Source organism: Cololabis saira, chromosome 1 (genome assembly GCF_033807715.1).
Source record: "Cololabis saira isolate AMF1-May2022 chromosome 1, fColSai1.1, whole genome shotgun sequence".
In the NCBI taxonomy this organism is placed as follows: domain Eukaryota; kingdom Metazoa; phylum Chordata; class Actinopteri; order Beloniformes; family Belonidae; genus Cololabis; species Cololabis saira.
The window spans coordinates 1,206,231-1,227,682 of NC_084587.1; the positions used below are offsets into that span (position 1 = coordinate 1,206,231).

General features: G+C 42.2%; 1 protein-coding gene across 1 annotated transcript in view; it reads right to left on the reverse strand.

Annotated features, from left to right (window-relative positions):
- LOC133449436 (GTPase IMAP family member 5-like) overlaps window positions 1-21,452 on the reverse strand; it is a 58,790-nt gene that overhangs the window by 20,488 nt on the left and 16,850 nt on the right. The window contains exon 4 of the mRNA XM_061728591.1: window positions 20,643-21,200. Within this exon, the coding sequence (XP_061584575.1) occupies window positions 20,643-21,200 (558 nt within the window). The remainder of the gene's footprint in view (window positions 1-20,642; window positions 21,201-21,452) is intronic.

The following is a 21,452-nucleotide window of genomic DNA, read 5'->3' on the forward strand; positions in this document are numbered from 1 at the left end:
TATTATTATTATTATTATTATTATTATTATTATTATTATTATTATTATTATTATTAGGGCCCGAGCACCTTCAGTGCGAAGGCCCTATTGTATCTGTAGGAATTTTTCTTTCTTTCTTTTTCTTCTGACGAAAGGAGGGCCTTTTTGCCCCCCTAAACGTGCCCAAAAAGTCACCAAATTTGGCATGCAAGCCAGGCCTGGCGATAAATTTGATCTTTCATGGTTTGCATTAATGGGCGTGGCAAAATGGCTCAACAGCGCCCCCCGGAAAACTTTGTGCCTCAAGCCCCACAATACGGTTTGACGTACATGCACGAAAATCGCTACACACCTGTATCATGTCACAACTAAAAGAAAAGTCTCTTGGCGCCATGGCCGAAACCGAACAGGAAGTCGGCCATTTTGAATAAATTGTGTCATTTTGGCGAAATTTATGCCATTCCTTCGGCAGTTAATTCAGCCCGAACCGTAACGTGCACCCAGGTGTGTTATACATCAAAATGTGCGTCTACATCCTGCGACACCACGCATTACTTTTCTCTTTCAAAAGTGTTACCGTGGCGACGCTAGACGCCAAAAGGCCTGACCCCCCTTCATGTGATCTGTCCATATTTGATAGTTCTCCAAAAGTCACCAAATTTTGCACGCAAGCCAGACTTGGCGATAAATTTGATATTTCATGGTTTGCATTAATGGGCGTGGCCTAACGGCTCAACAGCGCCCCCTAGAATACTTTTCTCTGCCATAACTTTTGAATGGTTTGACATAGGAAGTCGTGGGTGGTGTCATGGGACTCTGTAATGAGTCCTTAAGCTTCGTTGGCCTTAATTAGCCCCGCCCCTTCTTCTGATTGGTTGTCCCGATTTCCTGCTATAACATTCGAATGGTTTGACATAGAGAGTCGTGGGTGGTGTCATCAGATTCTTTATGGAGTCCTTGACCTTGGTTGGCCAGAATTAGCTCCGCCCCTTCTTCTGATTGGTTGTCCCTTTTTTCTGCTATAACTTTTTAATGGTTTGACATAGGAAGTCGTGGGTGGTGTCATGGGACTTTGTACTGAGTTCTTAAGCTTCGTTGGCCTTAATTAGCCCCGCCCCTTCTTCTGATTGGTTGTCCCGATTTTCTGCTATAACTTTTTAATGGTTTGACATAGGGAGTCGTGGGTGGTGTCATCAGATTATTTATGGAGTCGTTGACCTTCGTTGGCCTGAATTAGCCCCGCCCCTTCTTCTGATTGGTTGTCCCTTTTTTCTGCTATAACTTCGGCATGGTTTGACATAGGAAGTCGTGGGTGGTGTCATTTCTGATATGCTTATGGGGGGCGGTGGCCGTGAGTGCGAGGGCCCGTTCATCGCTGCTTGCAGCTTTAATTATTCTTATTCCGTACTTTTTTTCGTCCGTTAATACGGCCCGAACCGCAACGTGCACCCATGCATGGCATACATTGTTGGATGCGTCTCCATCGTGCCTCGATGGGCATTACTTTTCTCAGTAATAGGGGTTACCGTGGCAACGCTAGTTGCCAAAAAGCAAAAATAAAGGCAAAAATTTGAACGCTTATTGCTCGGCCGAACTTAATCGTAGAGACATCGTTCAAACTTTTAAACACTCAGCCCGATAGTCTTTAAAGGACCATACAACTACATCATTCTAGTTATTACGGTTTTTGCGATATTTAACTTTCAATTAAAAAAAAAAAATCCATTTTATTTTGGACGCTTGTTGCTAGGCAACGGTTTATTGTACAGACATCATTACAACATTGACCAACCCGGGACGCTTTGTACTGCAACATATTTTAGTCTCGTCATGCTTGCTATTATGGTTTTTGAGATATTCCACATTGTTCATTTTGATGCTAACGGAACTTCGGATGCTTGTTGCGCGGCAACGCGGTATCGCAGAGACTTTGTTCCAACGTTAAAAGACTCAGGTTGATGTGGACTACAACATACTGAGGTCTCATTACGCTGTGGTTTACAGCTTTTGAGATATTAAAGCCAAATTGTCCCATTCTATCCTATTGGGCTTGTTACCATGGCAACAAAAACCTATGCATTTGTATGGGGGAGCATGTGAATAAACAATCTGTTAATACTGCTCGAACCGCAATGTGCACCCATGCATGGCATACATCGTTGGATGCGTCTCCATCGTGCCTCGATGGGTATTACTTTTCTCAGTCAAAAGTGTTATCGTGGCAACGCTAGATGCCAAAAAGCAAAAAAAAAGGCGAAAATTAAGACGCTTATTGCTCGGCCGGACTTTATCGTAGAGACATCGTTCAAACTTTCAAACACTCGGCCCGATTGGCACTAACGGACCGTACAAGCTCATTATGCCAATTATTACACTTTTTGCGATATTGACCTTTCATTTTTTTTTTATTTCCGTTTGACTTTGGACGCTTGTTGCTAGGCAACAGATTATCGTAGAGACATCATACAAATGTTCCCCGACTCGGCACGGTGTGACCTTCAACATATTAAAATTTCATGAAGCTGTGATTTAAGGAAAGTTTAATGTAAAATCCATGCCAAATGGCCCCATTCATTCGGATTGGGTTTTTTACCATGGTGGAAAAAAAACCTATACGTTAACGTAGCCTGAACCGGAACGTGCACCCATGCATGGCATATATCGTGCCTAGATGGGCATTACTTTTCTCAGTCAAAAGCGTTACCGTGGGGACGCTAGACGGCAAAAAGCGCGCCCCATTAATAGCTATGGGAGCACAGAAATTAATGCAATGCAACCGTAAACACCTCAAACTGACATAGAAACACCCCGAACACAAACACTACAGCCCCAAACCAAAGCAGCAAGAGGGGTCGAATGGGCGGTAGGGCATGCCCATATCAAAATTTCCCGAAATTTTCTAGTTGTACATTAATACTAATCATTATGTACATTCAGGGTTGCACACAAGCCGGCACTCAAGGGCCAGTCTACTGCACGTTTTAGATGTTTCCCTGCCTCAACACAACCCTGACAGACACGACCGTGTCACCAACAGAGTTGTGTAGACCTTGATGACATGCTGATGATGATCTGTGATTAGAATCAGGTGTGTTGAAGCAGGGAAACATCTAAAACATGCAGTAGACTGGCACTTGAGTACTGGCTTATGTGCACCCCTGTGTATATTCCCTCTTTCCACTCTGACTTCAATAAAAGCATAAATAATGTTTAATAATCACACCCATAATGTTTTTCTGTATTGCGTAGTATATGACAAAACCCAGTCTGATTTATTTTCTTTTTTTTAAAGATAACTATCTGTTCTACAAGCTGAAAGGAAAAGCTACCTAAAGAAAGATCTCTCATGTTGCTGATTAATTATTAACAGGGAATTCAGGCAAATTTGTCCAAATGCGTTATCTTAAGATTAAGCTTTAACAAGAGCGTAAAGTACAACTCTCTCCCTACTAATCTCAACACGATATCGAGCCTCAGCTTTTATGCTCAAGAAAAAAGTTACTTTCACTTCCATTTCCAAAGAAATGCCAATGAAGCAGTCAAAGTTCAGTTACAGTAAAATAAAGCTAACTACTCATTTACAGTTTAATATTACAATGTATATATCTAACTGCAGCATTAATCGGGACCAACTCAGTTTTCATAACTTGTTCTTGTTGCATAACGTGATTTGTATTTGTAGAAAGAGAAGTGAATTTTGGTGCCTGCAACATTATTTTGAATTAGCTCATCCATCTTAGAGATCTCGCGTTACCATGGTGGCGGAGGGGATAAAAGTTTTCCTTAACTATCTTTAAAGGGAAAACTATGATTCTTACAGTAGGTGTTTCCATCCGTGATTGTAACTCTGCTTCTGTTTCTGCTCCTCTATCTTTAGATTATTACTTTCCATAGAAATAATGGATACAATCAAAGTCAACATAGTAAAAACAAATAATAAAAAGAAGTCACATAAGGCCTATACTTTAATGTACTTTACTTTACTGGTAATATTCCATTTCTCTATTTCATGAATCAGTATTTGTTTTTAAAGATGCACTTAAAACAAATATCCCCTCTAAGGTCATTAATATTTTAGGCTGTTGTGTTCAATAATGGTTTATTCGTTGCTTTAAGATCATTTTGGACTGATATTTTGACCCTGACAATGCAGCTTTATTTCTGCCTTTATTGTTAAAACTTTTAATGTATATGAGCCGGATGAAATTCGGCTATAAATAAAGGGAACCTTCCATTACACATGTCCCTGGACAAAATCAAACTGTACCCAATAATGTGTCTGTTGAAAGTGGTTAAACTCAGAAATAAGCTTTAAGATAAGATAAGATAATGCTTTATTCCTCCCTCAATGGGGAAACTCACTTGTCAGCAGCAGTAACTTAACACACTCATGCAGGGAAGGGGGTTAAAAAAAAGTAAAGAATATATATAATTACGAGATATAAACATATACAGTACATTGCAATGGAAGTCGCCAAAAGGCCTGACCCCCCTTCATGTGATCTGTCCATATTTGATAGTTCTCCAAAAGTCACCAAATTTTGCATGCAAGCCAGACTTGGCGATAAATTTGATATTTCATGGTTTGCATTAATGGGCGTGGCCTAACGGCTCAACAGCGCCCCCTAGAATACTTTTCTCTGCCATAACTTTTGAATGGTTTGACATAGGAAGTCGTGGGTGGTGTCATGGGACTCTGTAATGAGTCCTTAAGCTTCGTTGGCCTTAATTAGCCCCGCCCCTTCTTCTGATTGGTTGTCCCGATTTCCTGCTATAACATTCGAATGGTTTGACATAGAGAGTCGTGGGTGGTGTCATCAGATTCTTTATGGAGTCCTTGACCTTGGTTGGCCAGAATTAGCTCCGCCCCTTCTTCTGATTGGTTGTCCCTTTTTTCTGCTATAACTTTTTAATGGTTTGACATAGGAAGTCGTGGGTGGTGTCATGGGACTTTGTACTGAGTTCTTAAGCTTCGTTGGCCTTAATTAGCCCCGCCCCTTCTTCTGATTGGTTGTCCCGATTTTCTGCTATAACTTTTTAATGGTTTGACATAGGGAGTCGTGGGTGGTGTCATCAGATTATTTATGGAGTCGTTGACCTTCGTTGGCCTGAATTAGCCCCGCCCCTTCTTCTGATTGGTTGTCCCTTTTTTCTGCTATAACTTCGGCATGGTTTGACATAGGAAGTCGTGGGTGGTGTCATTTCTGATATGCTTATGGGGGGCGGTGGCCGTGAGTGCGAGGGCCCGTTCATCGCTGCTTGCAGCTTTAATTATTCTTATTCCGTACTTTTTTTCGTCCGTTAATACGGCCCGAACCGCAACGTGCACCCATGCATGGCATACATTGTTGGATGCGTCTCCATCGTGCCTCGATGGGCATTACTTTTCTCAGTAATAGGGGTTACCGTGGCAACGCTAGTTGCCAAAAAGCAAAAATAAAGGCAAAAATTTGAACGCTTATTGCTCGGCCGAACTTAATCGTAGAGACATCGTTCAAACTTTTAAACACTCAGCCCGATAGTCTTTAAAGGACCATACAACTACATCATTCTAGTTATTACGGTTTTTGCGATATTTAACTTTCAATTAAAAAAAAAAAATCCATTTTATTTTGGACGCTTGTTGCTAGGCAACGGTTTATTGTACAGACATCATTACAACATTGACCAACCCGGGACGCTTTGTACTGCAACATATTTTAGTCTCGTCATGCTTGCTATTATGGTTTTTGAGATATTCCACATTGTTCATTTTGATGCTAACGGAACTTCGGATGCTTGTTGCGCGGCAACGCGGTATCGCAGAGACTTTGTTCCAACGTTAAAAGACTCAGGTTGATGTGGACTACAACATACTGAGGTCTCATTACGCTGTGGTTTACAGCTTTTGAGATATTAAAGCCAAATTGTCCCATTCTATCCTATTGGGCTTGTTACCATGGCAACAAAAACCTATGCATTTGTATGGGGGAGCATGTGAATAAACAATCTGTTAATACTGCTCGAACCGCAATGTGCACCCATGCATGGCATACATCGTTGGATGCGTCTCCATCGTGCCTCGATGGGTATTACTTTTCTCAGTCAAAAGTGTTATCGTGGCAACGCTAGATGCCAAAAAGCAAAAAAAAAGGCGAAAATTAAGACGCTTATTGCTCGGCCGGACTTTATCGTAGAGACATCGTTCAAACTTTCAAACACTCGGCCCGATTGGCACTAACGGACCGTACAAGCTCATTATGCCAATTATTACACTTTTTGCGATATTGACCTTTCATTTTTTTTTTATTTCCGTTTGACTTTGGACGCTTGTTGCTAGGCAACAGATTATCGTAGAGACATCATACAAATGTTCCCCGACTCGGCACGGTGTGACCTTCAACATATTAAAATTTCATGAAGCTGTGATTTAAGGAAAGTTTAATGTAAAATCCATGCCAAATGGCCCCATTCATTCGGATTGGGTTTTTTACCATGGTGGAAAAAAAACCTATACGTTAACGTAGCCTGAACCGGAACGTGCACCCATGCATGGCATATATCGTGCCTAGATGGGCATTACTTTTCTCAGTCAAAAGCGTTACCGTGGGGACGCTAGACGGCAAAAAGCGCGCCCCATTAATAGCTATGGGAGCACAGAAATTAATGCAATGCAACCGTAAACACCTCAAACTGACATAGAAACACCCCGAACACAAACACTACAGCCCCAAACCAAAGCAGCAAGAGGGGTCGAATGGGCGGTAGGGCATGCCCATATCAAAATTTCCCGAAATTTTCTAGTTGTACATTAATACTAATCATTATGTACATTCAGGGTTGCACACAAGCCGGCACTCAAGGGCCAGTCTACTGCACGTTTTAGATGTTTCCCTGCCTCAACACAACCCTGACAGACACGACCGTGTCACCAACAGAGTTGTGTAGACCTTGATGACATGCTGATGATGATCTGTGATTAGAATCAGGTGTGTTGAAGCAGGGAAACATCTAAAACATGCAGTAGACTGGCACTTGAGTACTGGCTTATGTGCACCCCTGTGTATATTCCCTCTTTCCACTCTGACTTCAATAAAAGCATAAATAATGTTTAATAATCACACCCATAATGTTTTTCTGTATTGCGTAGTATATGACAAAACCCAGTCTGATTTATTTTCTTTTTTTTAAAGATAACTATCTGTTCTACAAGCTGAAAGGAAAAGCTACCTAAAGAAAGATCTCTCATGTTGCTGATTAATTATTAACAGGGAATTCAGGCAAATTTGTCCAAATGCGTTATCTTAAGATTAAGCTTTAACAAGAGCGTAAAGTACAACTCTCTCCCTACTAATCTCAACACGATATCGAGCCTCAGCTTTTATGCTCAAGAAAAAAGTTACTTTCACTTCCATTTCCAAAGAAATGCCAATGAAGCAGTCAAAGTTCAGTTACAGTAAAATAAAGCTAACTACTCATTTACAGTTTAATATTACAATGTATATATCTAACTGCAGCATTAATCGGGACCAACTCAGTTTTCATAACTTGTTCTTGTTGCATAACGTGATTTGTATTTGTAGAAAGAGAAGTGAATTTTGGTGCCTGCAACATTATTTTGAATTAGCTCATCCATCTTAGAGATCTCGCGTTACCATGGTGGCGGAGGGGATAAAAGTTTTCCTTAACTATCTTTAAAGGGAAAACTATGATTCTTACAGTAGGTGTTTCCATCCGTGATTGTAACTCTGCTTCTGTTTCTGCTCCTCTATCTTTAGATTATTACTTTCCATAGAAATAATGGATACAATCAAAGTCAACATAGTAAAAACAAATAATAAAAAGAAGTCACATAAGGCCTATACTTTAATGTACTTTACTTTACTGGTAATATTCCATTTCTCTATTTCATGAATCAGTATTTGTTTTTAAAGATGCACTTAAAACAAATATCCCCTCTAAGGTCATTAATATTTTAGGCTGTTGTGTTCAATAATGGTTTATTCGTTGCTTTAAGATCATTTTGGACTGATATTTTGACCCTGACAATGCAGCTTTATTTCTGCCTTTATTGTTAAAACTTTTAATGTATATGAGCCGGATGAAATTCGGCTATAAATAAAGGGAACCTTCCATTACACATGTCCCTGGACAAAATCAAACTGTACCCAATAATGTGTCTGTTGAAAGTGGTTAAACTCAGAAATAAGCTTTAAGATAAGATAAGATAATGCTTTATTCCTCCCTCAATGGGGAAACTCACTTGTCAGCAGCAGTAACTTAACACACTCATGCAGGGAAGGGGGTTAAAAAAAAGTAAAGAATATATATAATTACGAGATATAAACATATACAGTACATTGCAATGGAAGTCGCCAAAAGGCCTGACCCCCCTTCATGTGATCTGTCCATATTTGATAGTTCTCCAAAAGTCACCAAATTTTGCATGCAAGCCAGACTTGGCGATAAATTTGATATTTCATGGTTTGCATTAATGGGCGTGGCCTAACGGCTCAACAGCGCCCCCTAGAATACTTTTCTCTGCCATAACTTTTGAATGGTTTGACATAGGAAGTCGTGGGTGGTGTCATGGGACTCTGTAATGAGTCCTTAAGCTTCGTTGGCCTTAATTAGCCCCGCCCCTTCTTCTGATTGGTTGTCCCGATTTCCTGCTATAACATTCGAATGGTTTGACATAGAGAGTCGTGGGTGGTGTCATCAGATTCTTTATGGAGTCCTTGACCTTGGTTGGCCAGAATTAGCTCCGCCCCTTCTTCTGATTGGTTGTCCCTTTTTTCTGCTATAACTTTTTAATGGTTTGACATAGGAAGTCGTGGGTGGTGTCATGGGACTTTGTACTGAGTTCTTAAGCTTCGTTGGCCTTGATTAGCCCCGCCCCTTCTTCTGATTGGTTGTCCCGATTTTCTGCTATAACTTTTTAATGGTTTGACATAGGGAGTCGTGGGTGGTGTCATCAGATTATTTATGGAGTCGTTGACCTTCGTTGGCCTGAATTAGCCCCGCCCCTTCTTCTGATTGGTTGTCCCTTTTTTCTGCTATAACTTCGGCATGGTTTGACATAGGAAGTCGTGGGTGGTGTCATTTCTGATATGCTTATGGGGGGCGGTGGCCGTGAGTGCGAGGGCCCGTTCATCGCTGCTTGCAGCTTTAATTATTCTTATTCCGTACTTTTTTTCGTCCGTTAATACGGCCCGAACCGCAACGTGCACCCATGCATGGCATACATTGTTGGATGCGTCTCCATCGTGCCTCGATGGGCATTACTTTTCTCAGTAATAGGGGTTACCGTGGCAACGCTAGTTGCCAAAAAGCAAAAATAAAGGCAAAAATTTGAACGCTTATTGCTCGGCCGAACTTAATCGTAGAGACATCGTTCAAACTTTTAAACACTCAGCCCGATAGTCTTTAAAGGACCATACAACTACATCATTCTAGTTATTACGGTTTTTGCGATATTTAACTTTCAATTAAAAAAAAAAAATCCATTTTATTTTGGACGCTTGTTGCTAGGCAACGGTTTATTGTACAGACATCATTACAACATTGACCAACCCGGGACGCTTTGTACTGCAACATATTTTAGTCTCGTCATGCTTGCTATTATGGTTTTTGAGATATTCCACATTGTTCATTTTGATGCTAACGGAACTTCGGATGCTTGTTGCGCGGCAACGCGGTATCGCAGAGACTTTGTTCCAACGTTAAAAGACTCAGGTTGATGTGGACTACAACATACTGAGGTCTCATTACGCTGTGGTTTACAGCTTTTGAGATATTAAAGCCAAATTGTCCCATTCTATCCTATTGGGCTTGTTACCATGGCAACAAAAACCTATGCATTTGTATGGGGGAGCATGTGAATAAACAATCTGTTAATACTGCTCGAACCGCAATGTGCACCCATGCATGGCATACATCGTTGGATGCGTCTCCATCGTGCCTCGATGGGTATTACTTTTCTCAGTCAAAAGTGTTATCGTGGCAACGCTAGATGCCAAAAAGCAAAAAAAAAGGCGAAAATTAAGACGCTTATTGCTCGGCCGGACTTTATCGTAGAGACATCGTTCAAACTTTCAAACACTCGGCCCGATTGGCACTAACGGACCGTACAAGCTCATTATGCCAATTATTACACTTTTTGCGATATTGACCTTTCATTTTTTTTTTATTTCCGTTTGACTTTGGACGCTTGTTGCTAGGCAACAGATTATCGTAGAGACATCATACAAATGTTCCCCGACTCGGCACGGTGTGACCTTCAACATATTAAAATTTCATGAAGCTGTGATTTAAGGAAAGTTTAATGTAAAATCCATGCCAAATGGCCCCATTCATTCGGATTGGGTTTTTTACCATGGTGGAAAAAAAACCTATACGTTAACGTAGCCTGAACCGGAACGTGCACCCATGCATGGCATATATCGTGCCTAGATGGGCATTACTTTTCTCAGTCAAAAGCGTTACCGTGGGGACGCTAGACGGCAAAAAGCGCGCCCCATTAATAGCTATGGGAGCACAGAAATTAATGCAATGCAACCGTAAACACCTCAAACTGACATAGAAACACCCCGAACACAAACACTACAGCCCCAAACCAAAGCAGCAAGAGGGGTCGAATGGGCGGTAGGGCATGCCCATATCAAAATTTCCCGAAATTTTCTAGTTGTACATTAATACTAATCATTATGTACATTCAGGGTTGCACACAAGCCGGCACTCAAGGGCCAGTCTACTGCACGTTTTAGATGTTTCCCTGCCTCAACACAACCCTGACAGACACGACCGTGTCACCAACAGAGTTGTGTAGACCTTGATGACATGCTGATGATGATCTGTGATTAGAATCAGGTGTGTTGAAGCAGGGAAACATCTAAAACATGCAGTAGACTGGCACTTGAGTACTGGCTTATGTGCACCCCTGTGTATATTCCCTCTTTCCACTCTGACTTCAATAAAAGCATAAATAATGTTTAATAATCACACCCATAATGTTTTTCTGTATTGCGTAGTATATGACAAAACCCAGTCTGATTTATTTTCTTTTTTTTAAAGATAACTATCTGTTCTACAAGCTGAAAGGAAAAGCTACCTAAAGAAAGATCTCTCATGTTGCTGATTAATTATTAACAGGGAATTCAGGCAAATTTGTCCAAATGCGTTATCTTAAGATTAAGCTTTAACAAGAGCGTAAAGTACAACTCTCTCCCTACTAATCTCAACACGATATCGAGCCTCAGCTTTTATGCTCAAGAAAAAAGTTACTTTCACTTCCATTTCCAAAGAAATGCCAATGAAGCAGTCAAAGTTCAGTTACAGTAAAATAAAGCTAACTACTCATTTACAGTTTAATATTACAATGTATATATCTAACTGCAGCATTAATCGGGACCAACTCAGTTTTCATAACTTGTTCTTGTTGCATAACGTGATTTGTATTTGTAGAAAGAGAAGTGAATTTTGGTGCCTGCAACATTATTTTGAATTAGCTCATCCATCTTAGAGATCTCGCGTTACCATGGTGGCGGAGGGGATAAAAGTTTTCCTTAACTATCTTTAAAGGGAAAACTATGATTCTTACAGTAGGTGTTTCCATCCGTGATTGTAACTCTGCTTCTGTTTCTGCTCCTCTATCTTTAGATTATTACTTTCCATAGAAATAATGGATACAATCAAAGTCAACATAGTAAAAACAAATAATAAAAAGAAGTCACATAAGGCCTATACTTTAATGTACTTTACTTTACTGGTAATATTCCATTTCTCTATTTCATGAATCAGTATTTGTTTTTAAAGATGCACTTAAAACAAATATCCCCTCTAAGGTCATTAATATTTTAGGCTGTTGTGTTCAATAATGGTTTATTCGTTGCTTTAAGATCATTTTGGACTGATATTTTGACCCTGACAATGCAGCTTTATTTCTGCCTTTATTGTTAAAACTTTTAATGTATATGAGCCGGATGAAATTCGGCTATAAATAAAGGGAACCTTCCATTACACATGTCCCTGGACAAAATCAAACTGTACCCAATAATGTGTCTGTTGAAAGTGGTTAAACTCAGAAATAAGCTTTAAGATAAGATAAGATAATGCTTTATTCCTCCCTCAATGGGGAAACTCACTTGTCAGCAGCAGTAACTTAACACACTCATGCAGGGAAGGGGGTTAAAAAAAAGTAAAGAATATATATAATTACGAGATATAAACATATACAGTACATTGCAATGGAAGTAGAGGTAGTTTGAGAGAGAAGAAAAACAGTGCAAAAAGCAGGTAAAATGTGTGTGAGGTAGACAGACAGATATTGCACATATGCTATTGAATTGTATTTGCTGTGAGTGAATAGAGGTGAGTGTTGCTGCTTACAGCGTACAGTTTGATGACATGATGTCTTTACTTTATTACTTTACTGTTACAGTCCTCGTCTTGCAACTGCAGGGTTGCACTTATCAACATTACACCGGTAGGTTTGCTATGTATGCTCCTGCGAAGGGTAGCCGGTTACAGTTCTTGGCAGGCATACTTCTCGACATCACACCCCATTTCTGCTCAATTCAGAATAAACGCAGTGTTCACAGCCATGCACACCATCTTGAGAGAGTTTGAGGTCTGTATTTAATCTACGTCTACGTCAGCCTCATCTCCACGGTCAGCCTTAAAACACCTGATCCAACACTGACCTTGATTCAATTCAATTCAATTCAATTCAATTTTATTTATATAGCGTCTAATACAACAGAGTTGTCTCTAGACGCTTTACAGAGACCCATACCCAGAACATGAACATAAACCCCCGAGCAGTTATTACATAAACAATGGCAGGTAAAAACTCCCCTAGTGGGAGAAAAACCTTAAGCCAAACAGTGGCAAGGAAAAACTCCCCTTTAGGAGGGAAGAAACCTTGAGCAGGACCAGGCTCATAAGGGGGGACCCTCCTGCCGAGGGCCAGACTGGTGGGTCAGGGACGGCAACAGCACAGCAGGCAGGTGGAAGCAGCAACGGGATGACCAGGGGTGGGGACCGCAGGCCAGCACGCAGCTCCCGAAGCTCCGGCCCAATCAGCAAGTCCCAGTTTGGGGTGCAGGGTCGGGGAAAGACTTGTGCTCCGTAATGCAAGCTACAAGCCACCCATGGCCACCTGCAGGACAAAAGATAGAAAAGGGAGGAGAAGGGGGGGCCAGCAACGGGATGACCAGGGGTGGGGACCACAGGCCAGCATGCAGCTCCCGAAGCTCCGGCCCAATCAGCAAGTCCCAGTTTGGGGTGCAGGGTCAGGGAAAGACTTGTGCTCCGTAATGCAAGCTACAAGCCACCCACGACCACCTGCAGGTTCCGGTGTCCGGCAAAGGATGCTGCAACATGGACAAAAGAGAGAAAAGGGAGGAGAAGGGGGGGCCAGCACAAGAAACTACAGGAGCGACTCTGACACACTAAAGTTTACACTACCTAGAGATTTACCAACACCAGCTAGAGGTTTACTAAACACTAACTATAGGCTTTACTAAACAGAAAGGTTTTAAGTTTAGTTTTAAAGGTGGAGGTGGTGTCAGCCTCCTTAACCCAGATTGGAAGTTGGTTCCATAGTAATGGTGCCTGATAGCAGAACGCCCGCCCTCCAAATCTACATTTAGATACTCTAGGAACTACGAGTAAACCTGCACTCTGAGAGCGGAGAGCTCTGACAGGAACATAAGGCACTATCAGGTCTTGTAAATACTGCGGAGCTAAGCCGTTTTGGGCTTTATATGCAAGTAATACAATTTTAAATTGGATTCTGAATTTTACAGGTAGCCAATGGAGCGACGCTAACACTGGAGAGACGTGGTCTCTCCTGCTGATTCCTGTCAGCACTCGTGCTGCTGCATTTTGGATCAGCTGGAGCCTATTCAGCAAATTACTTGGACATCCTGCTAACAACACATTACAGTAATCTAGTCTAGAAGATACAAACGCATGAACTAGTTTTTCTGCATCATTCTGCGAGAGGATTTTCCTAATTTTTGCAATATTACGGAGATGGAAAAACGCTATTTTACAAACCTGATTGACATATGGTTTAAACGACAAATCCTGATCGAAAACAACACCAAGGTTTCTCACAGTTGCACTGGAAGCCATCGCAACACCATCTAGTCCCTTCCTAAGATGCTCTTTGACCAAGAATGATAACCTCTGTTTTATCTGAATTTAGAAGCAAGAAATTTCTGGACATCCAGTCCTTGATGTCCCTAAGACATGCCTGAAGTTTAACTAACGGTTCTGTTTCATCCGGCTTCATAGACAAGTAGAGCTGCGTATCATCAGCATAACAATGAAAGTGTATGCCGTGATTCTGGATTATACTTCCCAACGGCTGCATGTATAAACTGAACAAGATTGGCCCTAGCACTGAACCCTGCGGAACACCATAACAGACCCTTGACTGTTCTGAAGAAACCTCATGTACATGAACAAACTGGAACCTGTCAGATAGGTATGATTTAAACCAACGCAGAGCTGTCCCTTTAATCCCAACAACATGCTCTAACCTGTGCAGTAAAATGCTGATCTACAGTGTCAAAAGCAGCACTGAGGTCCAGTAGAACCAGTATGGACACTAATCCCTTATCTGAGGCCATAAGGAGGTCATTCGTGACTCGAACCAGTGCTGTCTCTGTGCTATGATGCATTCTGAACCCTGACTGAAAGACTTCAAACAGATCATTTCTATACAAATAGTCACATAACTGGCTTGAAACTGCCTTTTCCAGAATTTTAGACACAAATGGAAGGTTGGAAATTGGTCTATAATTAGCTAAGGTGTCTGGGTCAAGAGAAGGTTTTTTAAGTAAAGGTTTAATTACTGCCACTTTGAAAACCTGTGGTACATATCCTAAACTTAGGGATAGGTTAATTTGGTCCAGTATTGTCACACCAATAAGAGAAAAAATATGCTTGAATAGTCGAGTCGGGATGGGGTCTAACATACATGTGGTTGACTTAGCTCTATTAACGAGTGAGGTCAGCTCAGGGAGGTCTATAGGATCAAAACAGTCTAGAGACAAGTCAGAGCCTAGGGAAGTCGCTAAAGCTGAAGAAACACCTACAACCGGCTGGTTGATTTCTTCTCTAATTCTCGCGATTTTACTGTTGAAGAAGCTCATAAAGTCCTCACTACTGAGAGCTGCAGGAATGCACGGCTCAACAGAGTTGTGACTCTTTGTCAGCCTGGCTACAGTGCTGAACAGAAAACGTGGGTTACTTTTGTTATCCTCTATCAACGTTGAATAATAAGCTGTTCTGGCTTTGCGAATGGCTTTTTTATATACTATTAGAATATCTTTCCATTCACGATAAGAGTCTACAGACCTACAAGAGTACCACTTCCTTTCCATTTTACGCACGCTTTGTTTCAACATGCGGATATCTGAATTATACCAGGGAGTTAAGCTCCTGTGGCTAGAAACCCTCCTTTTCAAAGGAGCAACTTCATCTAAAGCTGAATGCAACAAATCAGCAGTGTTACTAGCAAGGAAATCAACATCTGCAGAGGTAGAACCCAGGTCACTGGCCTCGATTACATCACTATTTCGCACTGTCGTAAGATAAGCAATGGCCTCCCTAAATTTAACAATAACTTCATCAGACAAACATCTGCTAAAATAATACCTCCTATTTTGCACTTCAACATCAACAAAATTAAATTCAAACGTTATTAAGTAATGGTCGGATAAAAGGGAGTTTACAGGTGACACCAACAGACCATCAGTTTCAACACCGTAGGTGAGAACGAGATCGAGAGTATGATTAAAACAGTGCGTCGGTTTATCCACTTTTTGTGAGATACCCATTGATTCTAGAAGAGAATCGAAGGCTAATTTAAGATTATCGCTTTCAACATCCATATGAATGTTAAAATCACCCACTATGATGAATTTATCTGTGCTGATCAATAATCCAGAAAGGAAATCTGAAAATTCAGACAAAAACTCTAGATACGCACCAGCAGGGGGCCGGTACACTACCACTAACACAACTGGCTTCTCTGATTTCCAGCTCGGAAATTTCAGACCAAGCATGAGGCTTTCAAATGTATTATAGTTGCACTTAGGTTCAATTTTTGTTTGGAGACCGGACTTATAAATTGCTGCGACTCCTTCGCCTCGGCCCGTGCTTCTAGGAATGTGATGATTAAAGTAGCCGGGCGGAGTTGATTCATTCAAACTAACATACTCTTCCTCCTGTAACCATGTTTCTGTTAAGCAGAAAATATCGCTCCTGCTCTCTGTAATTATATCATTTACTAACAGAGACTTGGAGCTTAATGATCGTATATTTAGTAGTCCGCATCTAATTTTTCGGTCTGTAATTGGTACCAAATGTACATTGGATTTAATTTTTACAAGGTTATCTTGGTTAACGCCTCTATAACGCTGCACCTGGTGAACTTTTGGAGGGCGGGGAACTGCAACCACTTCTATTTTGCTAGGCACCTGGCCAAAGTCGCCAATATCATGTAATCCTACAGTTTTAGAGTCGCTAATTACATAATGCAATCCTATAGTTTTGTTGGCAGGCGTTGGTCCTCGAGAAGCAGCAGAGAAGTGTGTTAAACTACAGCTCTGCATCCTGGCCTGGACCCTGCATTGTCAGGGGGAGTGTCTAATAACATTGGCCAGATTTCTAGACATAAGAGCTGCACCATCCCGGGTGGGATGAATGCCGTCCCTTCTAATCAGACCAGGCTTTCCCCAGAATGTCTCCCAGTTGTCAATAAAGTCCACGTCGTTTTCTGAACACCACTGAGACAACCAGCGGCGGAGCGAGAGCATGCGACTAAACATGTCATCGCTGGTCAGATTGGGGAGGGGGCCAGAAAAACCCACAGAGTCCGACATGGTCTTGGCGTAGTTACACACCGAGACAATATTCATTCTGGTTACTTCCGACTGGCGAAGACGGGAGTCGTTAGCTCCGACATTGATGATAACTTTACCATATTTACGATTAGCCTTTGCCAGTAGCTTCAAATTTGCTTCTATGTCGCCCGCTCTGGCCCCCGGGATGCACCTAACTAAGGTCTCTGGAGTCGGCCTCACATGTCTCACAATAGAGTCTCCAATCACCAGGGTCGGTTTCTCAACAGATGTGTCGCTGAGTGGGGAAAAACGGTTAGACACATGAAGCGGGTGGTGGTGTTCCGTGAGCCCTTTAAGACTAGTCTTCCTCCGAACCGTCACCCAGCTGCCCTGCCTGGCCGGCTGCTCGGGAGCTGCAGGGGAGCGGCTACGCTCAGCTGCTATGGGCCGGTCCGCCGCTAGCTTAGCCTGGTTAGCTGAGGAGGCTCTCGGACTATGGTTTAGTTGGCCGAACCGGACCTCTAACTGACTGAGCCTCGCCTCCAGCCCTGCAAATAAACTACACTTCAAGCACTTACCGTCTTCACTAAAGGAGGCAGAGGAATAACTAAACATTTCACACACTGAGCAGGAAAGCGGTGAAGCGGTGGGAGCCGGAGAGGCCATGCTAAGATGCTAACGGAGGCTAACGGACAGAAAATGTATCGGTGATTGGTGACAGTGAAAGTTACGGAAGAGAAAATGAGCGAGTGTTGAAATAAAGACAGTAATGTACCAGATATAGTGCTATTTTACCAGAAAACAGTCTAAGTTTTAGATAAAAAGTCGGGAGAGATCTGAGCCTGCAAACGCCGTGAGACGGCAGCAGCACAGACCGCAAACAACAGGAAGTGACGCGATGCGTGACGCAATACGTTACCCAATCAGCAAGCAGCCGATTGATTAGATTCCACAAGACGATCTTGATGATCGTCTTGTGGGCTTGAAAGCCAATGGAAATCCAGAGCTGCCCCTAACAACCACTCTCTTCTATCAACCCCGAAAGATATCAGGTTTACCACAACATCTGGAATAAAGTATGTCCACTTTGGTCTAAGGAGAACTCTAGAAGGCCAATTCAACCTCTACCCAGAGGAGGCTCTGAAAAAGATGCACACACTGGAGTTGTCTTTCCACACTGATGGACTTCCACTATTCAAAAGGTGCAAGATCAGTCTGTGGCCTGTCTAGTGTACCATTCATCTGAATCCAACTTGGATTTTTCCTGTAACTCTAACTTCTGGTGCCTCAAAGCTCAAGGATTTGGATTTTCTCAACAATGTGGTTGCAAAAGTGCAGGAAATGTTTGAAAATGGAATTCAAGGACAGAAAGTTGTGGTGCGTTGTGATGTATGTGAGGCTCCTGCCAAGGCAATGGTCATAGCAATCCAACTGCACCGGATATAATGGATGTGACAAATGTACACAGCCAGGGCAATGGGTGGATGGCTGTGTAACACACCCTGAGGTTAGAAACACCCTGCAAACAGATGAGATGTTTAGAACAGGGATGGCCACTAAGGAAACGGATGGGCTCATGTTTCCCCATATCTGCAACTTCCCATTGTTATGGTGAATATGTTTCCCATTGACTACATGCACCAAGCTTGTTAAGGTGTGATGAGGAAACTGTTGGTGGAATGGGTGAGGGGAAACAGGCAGGTCAGACCGCCTGCTGGACAAGTTCAAGAGGTCAGCAAAAGACTAGCTTGTTTGAGAAAAAATCTATTACAAGTTGCTTTAGCTGGAAGCCACAGAACTTGGAGGAAGTGGACCGATGGAAGGCTACAGGACTGCGTCAGTTTGCCCACAGGAAAGATGGGGTTCAAGGGCATTCTGTTGAGCTCGCCGTGTAAACATTTCATGGCTTTCAGCATGGCACTGAATATTTTGGGTTACCCAATTCTGCATGCACACATGCAGACTACAGCAGAAGTCTGATGGTGTATTTTGTGTCAAAGACAGCAGAGCTGTATGGCAGGTACTGCATTGTGTATAATGTCCATGCCATGCTCCATTTAACAGATGAAGCAGAACATTTTGGACGCCTGAATGCATGCAATGCCTTTTGGTTTGAGAACTACTTGGGACAACTAAAACGTCCGGACTGATCAGGAAGAAGACCACTAATTATGGGCATGCCAAGTAATGGCATGACCATATTGCAATCGTCCAGAATGGCCCAAAGGGCAATGTTGCTAGCATTTTGCTAACAAGCTAAAGTTGCAAAAGTCCCACGTCACACCAGCGGGTGTACAGCATGACCCCGCTCAGATGTGGAAAAAAAATCCCCAAAAACTAAAACACGCCCGAAAAAAATGAGGAAAAACAGGAAAATGAAGGCGATATATTGGTATACAGAAAAGGTTTCCCTTTTCTTATTAGGGCCCGAGCACCTTCAGTGCGAAGGCCCTATTCTTTCTGTAGGAATTTTTCTTTCTTTCTTTTTCTTCTGACGAAAGGAGGGCCTTTTTGCCCCCCTAAACGTGCCCAAAAAGTCACCAAATTTGGCATGCAAGCCAGGCCTGGCGATAAATTTGATCTTTCATGGTTTGCATTAATGGGCGTGGCAAAATGCCTCAACAGCGCCCCCCGGAAAACTTTGTGCCTCAAGCCCCACAATACGGTTTGACGTACATGCACGAAAATCGCTACACACCTGTATCATGTCACAACTAAAAGAAAAGTCTCTTGGCGCCATGGCCGAAACCGAACAGGAAGTCGGCCATTTTGAATAAATTGTGTCATTTTGGCGAAATTTATGCCATTCCTTCGGCAGTTAATTCAGCCCGAACCGTAACGTGCACCCAGGTGTATTATACATCAAAATGTGCGTCTACATCCTGCGACACCACGCATTACTTTTCTCTTTCAAAAGTGTTACCGTGGCGACGCTAGACGCCAAAAGGCCTGACCCCCCTTCATGTGATCTGTCCATATTTGATAGTTCTCCAAAAGTCACCAAATTTTGCATGCAAGCCAGACTTGGCGATAAATTTGATATTTCATGGTTTGCATTAATGGGCGTGGCCTAACGGCTCAACAGCGCCCCCTAGAATACTTTTCTCTGCCATAACTTTTGAATGGTTTGACATAGGAAGTCGTGGGTGGTGTCATGGGACTCTGTAATGAGTCCTTAAGCTTCGTTGGCCTTAATTAGCCCCGCCCCTTCTTCTGATTGGTTGTCCCGATTTCCTGCTATAACATTCGAATGGTTTGACATAGAGAGTCGTGGGTGGTTTCATCAGATTCTTTATGGAGTCCTTGACCTTGGTTGGCCAGAATTAGCTCCGCCCCTTCTTCTGATTGGTTGTCCCTTTTTTCTGCTATAACTTTTTAATGGTTTGACATAGGAAGTCGTGGGTGGTGTCATGGGACTTTGTACTGAGTTCTTAAGCTTCGTTGGCCTTAATTAGCCCCGCCCCTTCTTCTGATTGGTTGTCCCGATTTTCTGCTATAACTTTTTAATGGTTTGACATAGGGAGTCGTGGGTGGTGTCATCAGATTATTTATGGAGTCGTTGACCTTCGTTGGCCTGAATTAGCCCCGCCCCTTCTTCTGATTGGTTGTCCCTTTTTTCTGCTATAACTTCGGCATGGTTTGACATAGGAAGTCGTGGGTGGTGTCATTTCTGATATGCTTATGGGGGGCGGTGGCCGTGAGTGCGAGGGCCCGTTCATCGCTGCTTGCAGCTTTAATTATTATTATTATTTTATTATTATTATTATTATTATTATTATTATTCTTGCCGTAAATAAATTGCCTTTTTGGCAATTTTTTCCTCACCTGGTGAAGTTGTTTCTTCAATTACTTCATAGGTCAGACGTTCTCCGTTGTTCTCTTTTGCAACTTGACCCAAACGTGTTAGCAGCTCTGCACGTTTGATGTCACTCATCTTCAGGTGTCGGTATCTGCATTTTCTGATCATCTCCTTCAATGTTTTATTCTCCATGTGGGTTTCCCTCAAGCCTGAGCTCTTCTCTCTGGGTGTCACCAGTATCAGGCATCGATCAAACGACTGATCGTTGTAAGTTTCAAGGATTCTGCAGAACTTCTCTTTGTGATCCTCATTGAAGTCTTCAGGATGTAGGACCAACAGGAACACATGAGGTCCAGGATAAGAGACTCTGGCACAGTATTTCAGAAACTCGTTCAGTTTGTCCTGTGTAGGACTCAACAGCTCTGGAGTGTTGATGACTGTTACATGTTTGTTTCTAAACCGGCTGGTGTTTCTGGTGCAGCTGAGAGGTTCTGTGTTGAAGTTGTTGTTATCCAGTATGGACTTCTCCACTGAGTTCCTCTGACTCCAGCTGCTCCCCAGCAAAACAATCCTCAGCTCAGACACTGAAATTATAGAACAAAGTAAAATAATTCACAAACTGCAACTTAAATGAGGCATTAAAAAAGATTGGTTTAATACAGATTTATCATAGAAATCCGTATTATATATATGAATGAGAAAATGATTCAATTCAATTCAATTTTATTTATATAGCGTCTAATACAACAGTTGTCTCCAGGCGCTTTCCAGAGACCAGAACATGAACATAAACCCCCGAGCAAAAGGTCAGAACGCAGCTCCCGAGGCTCCAGCCT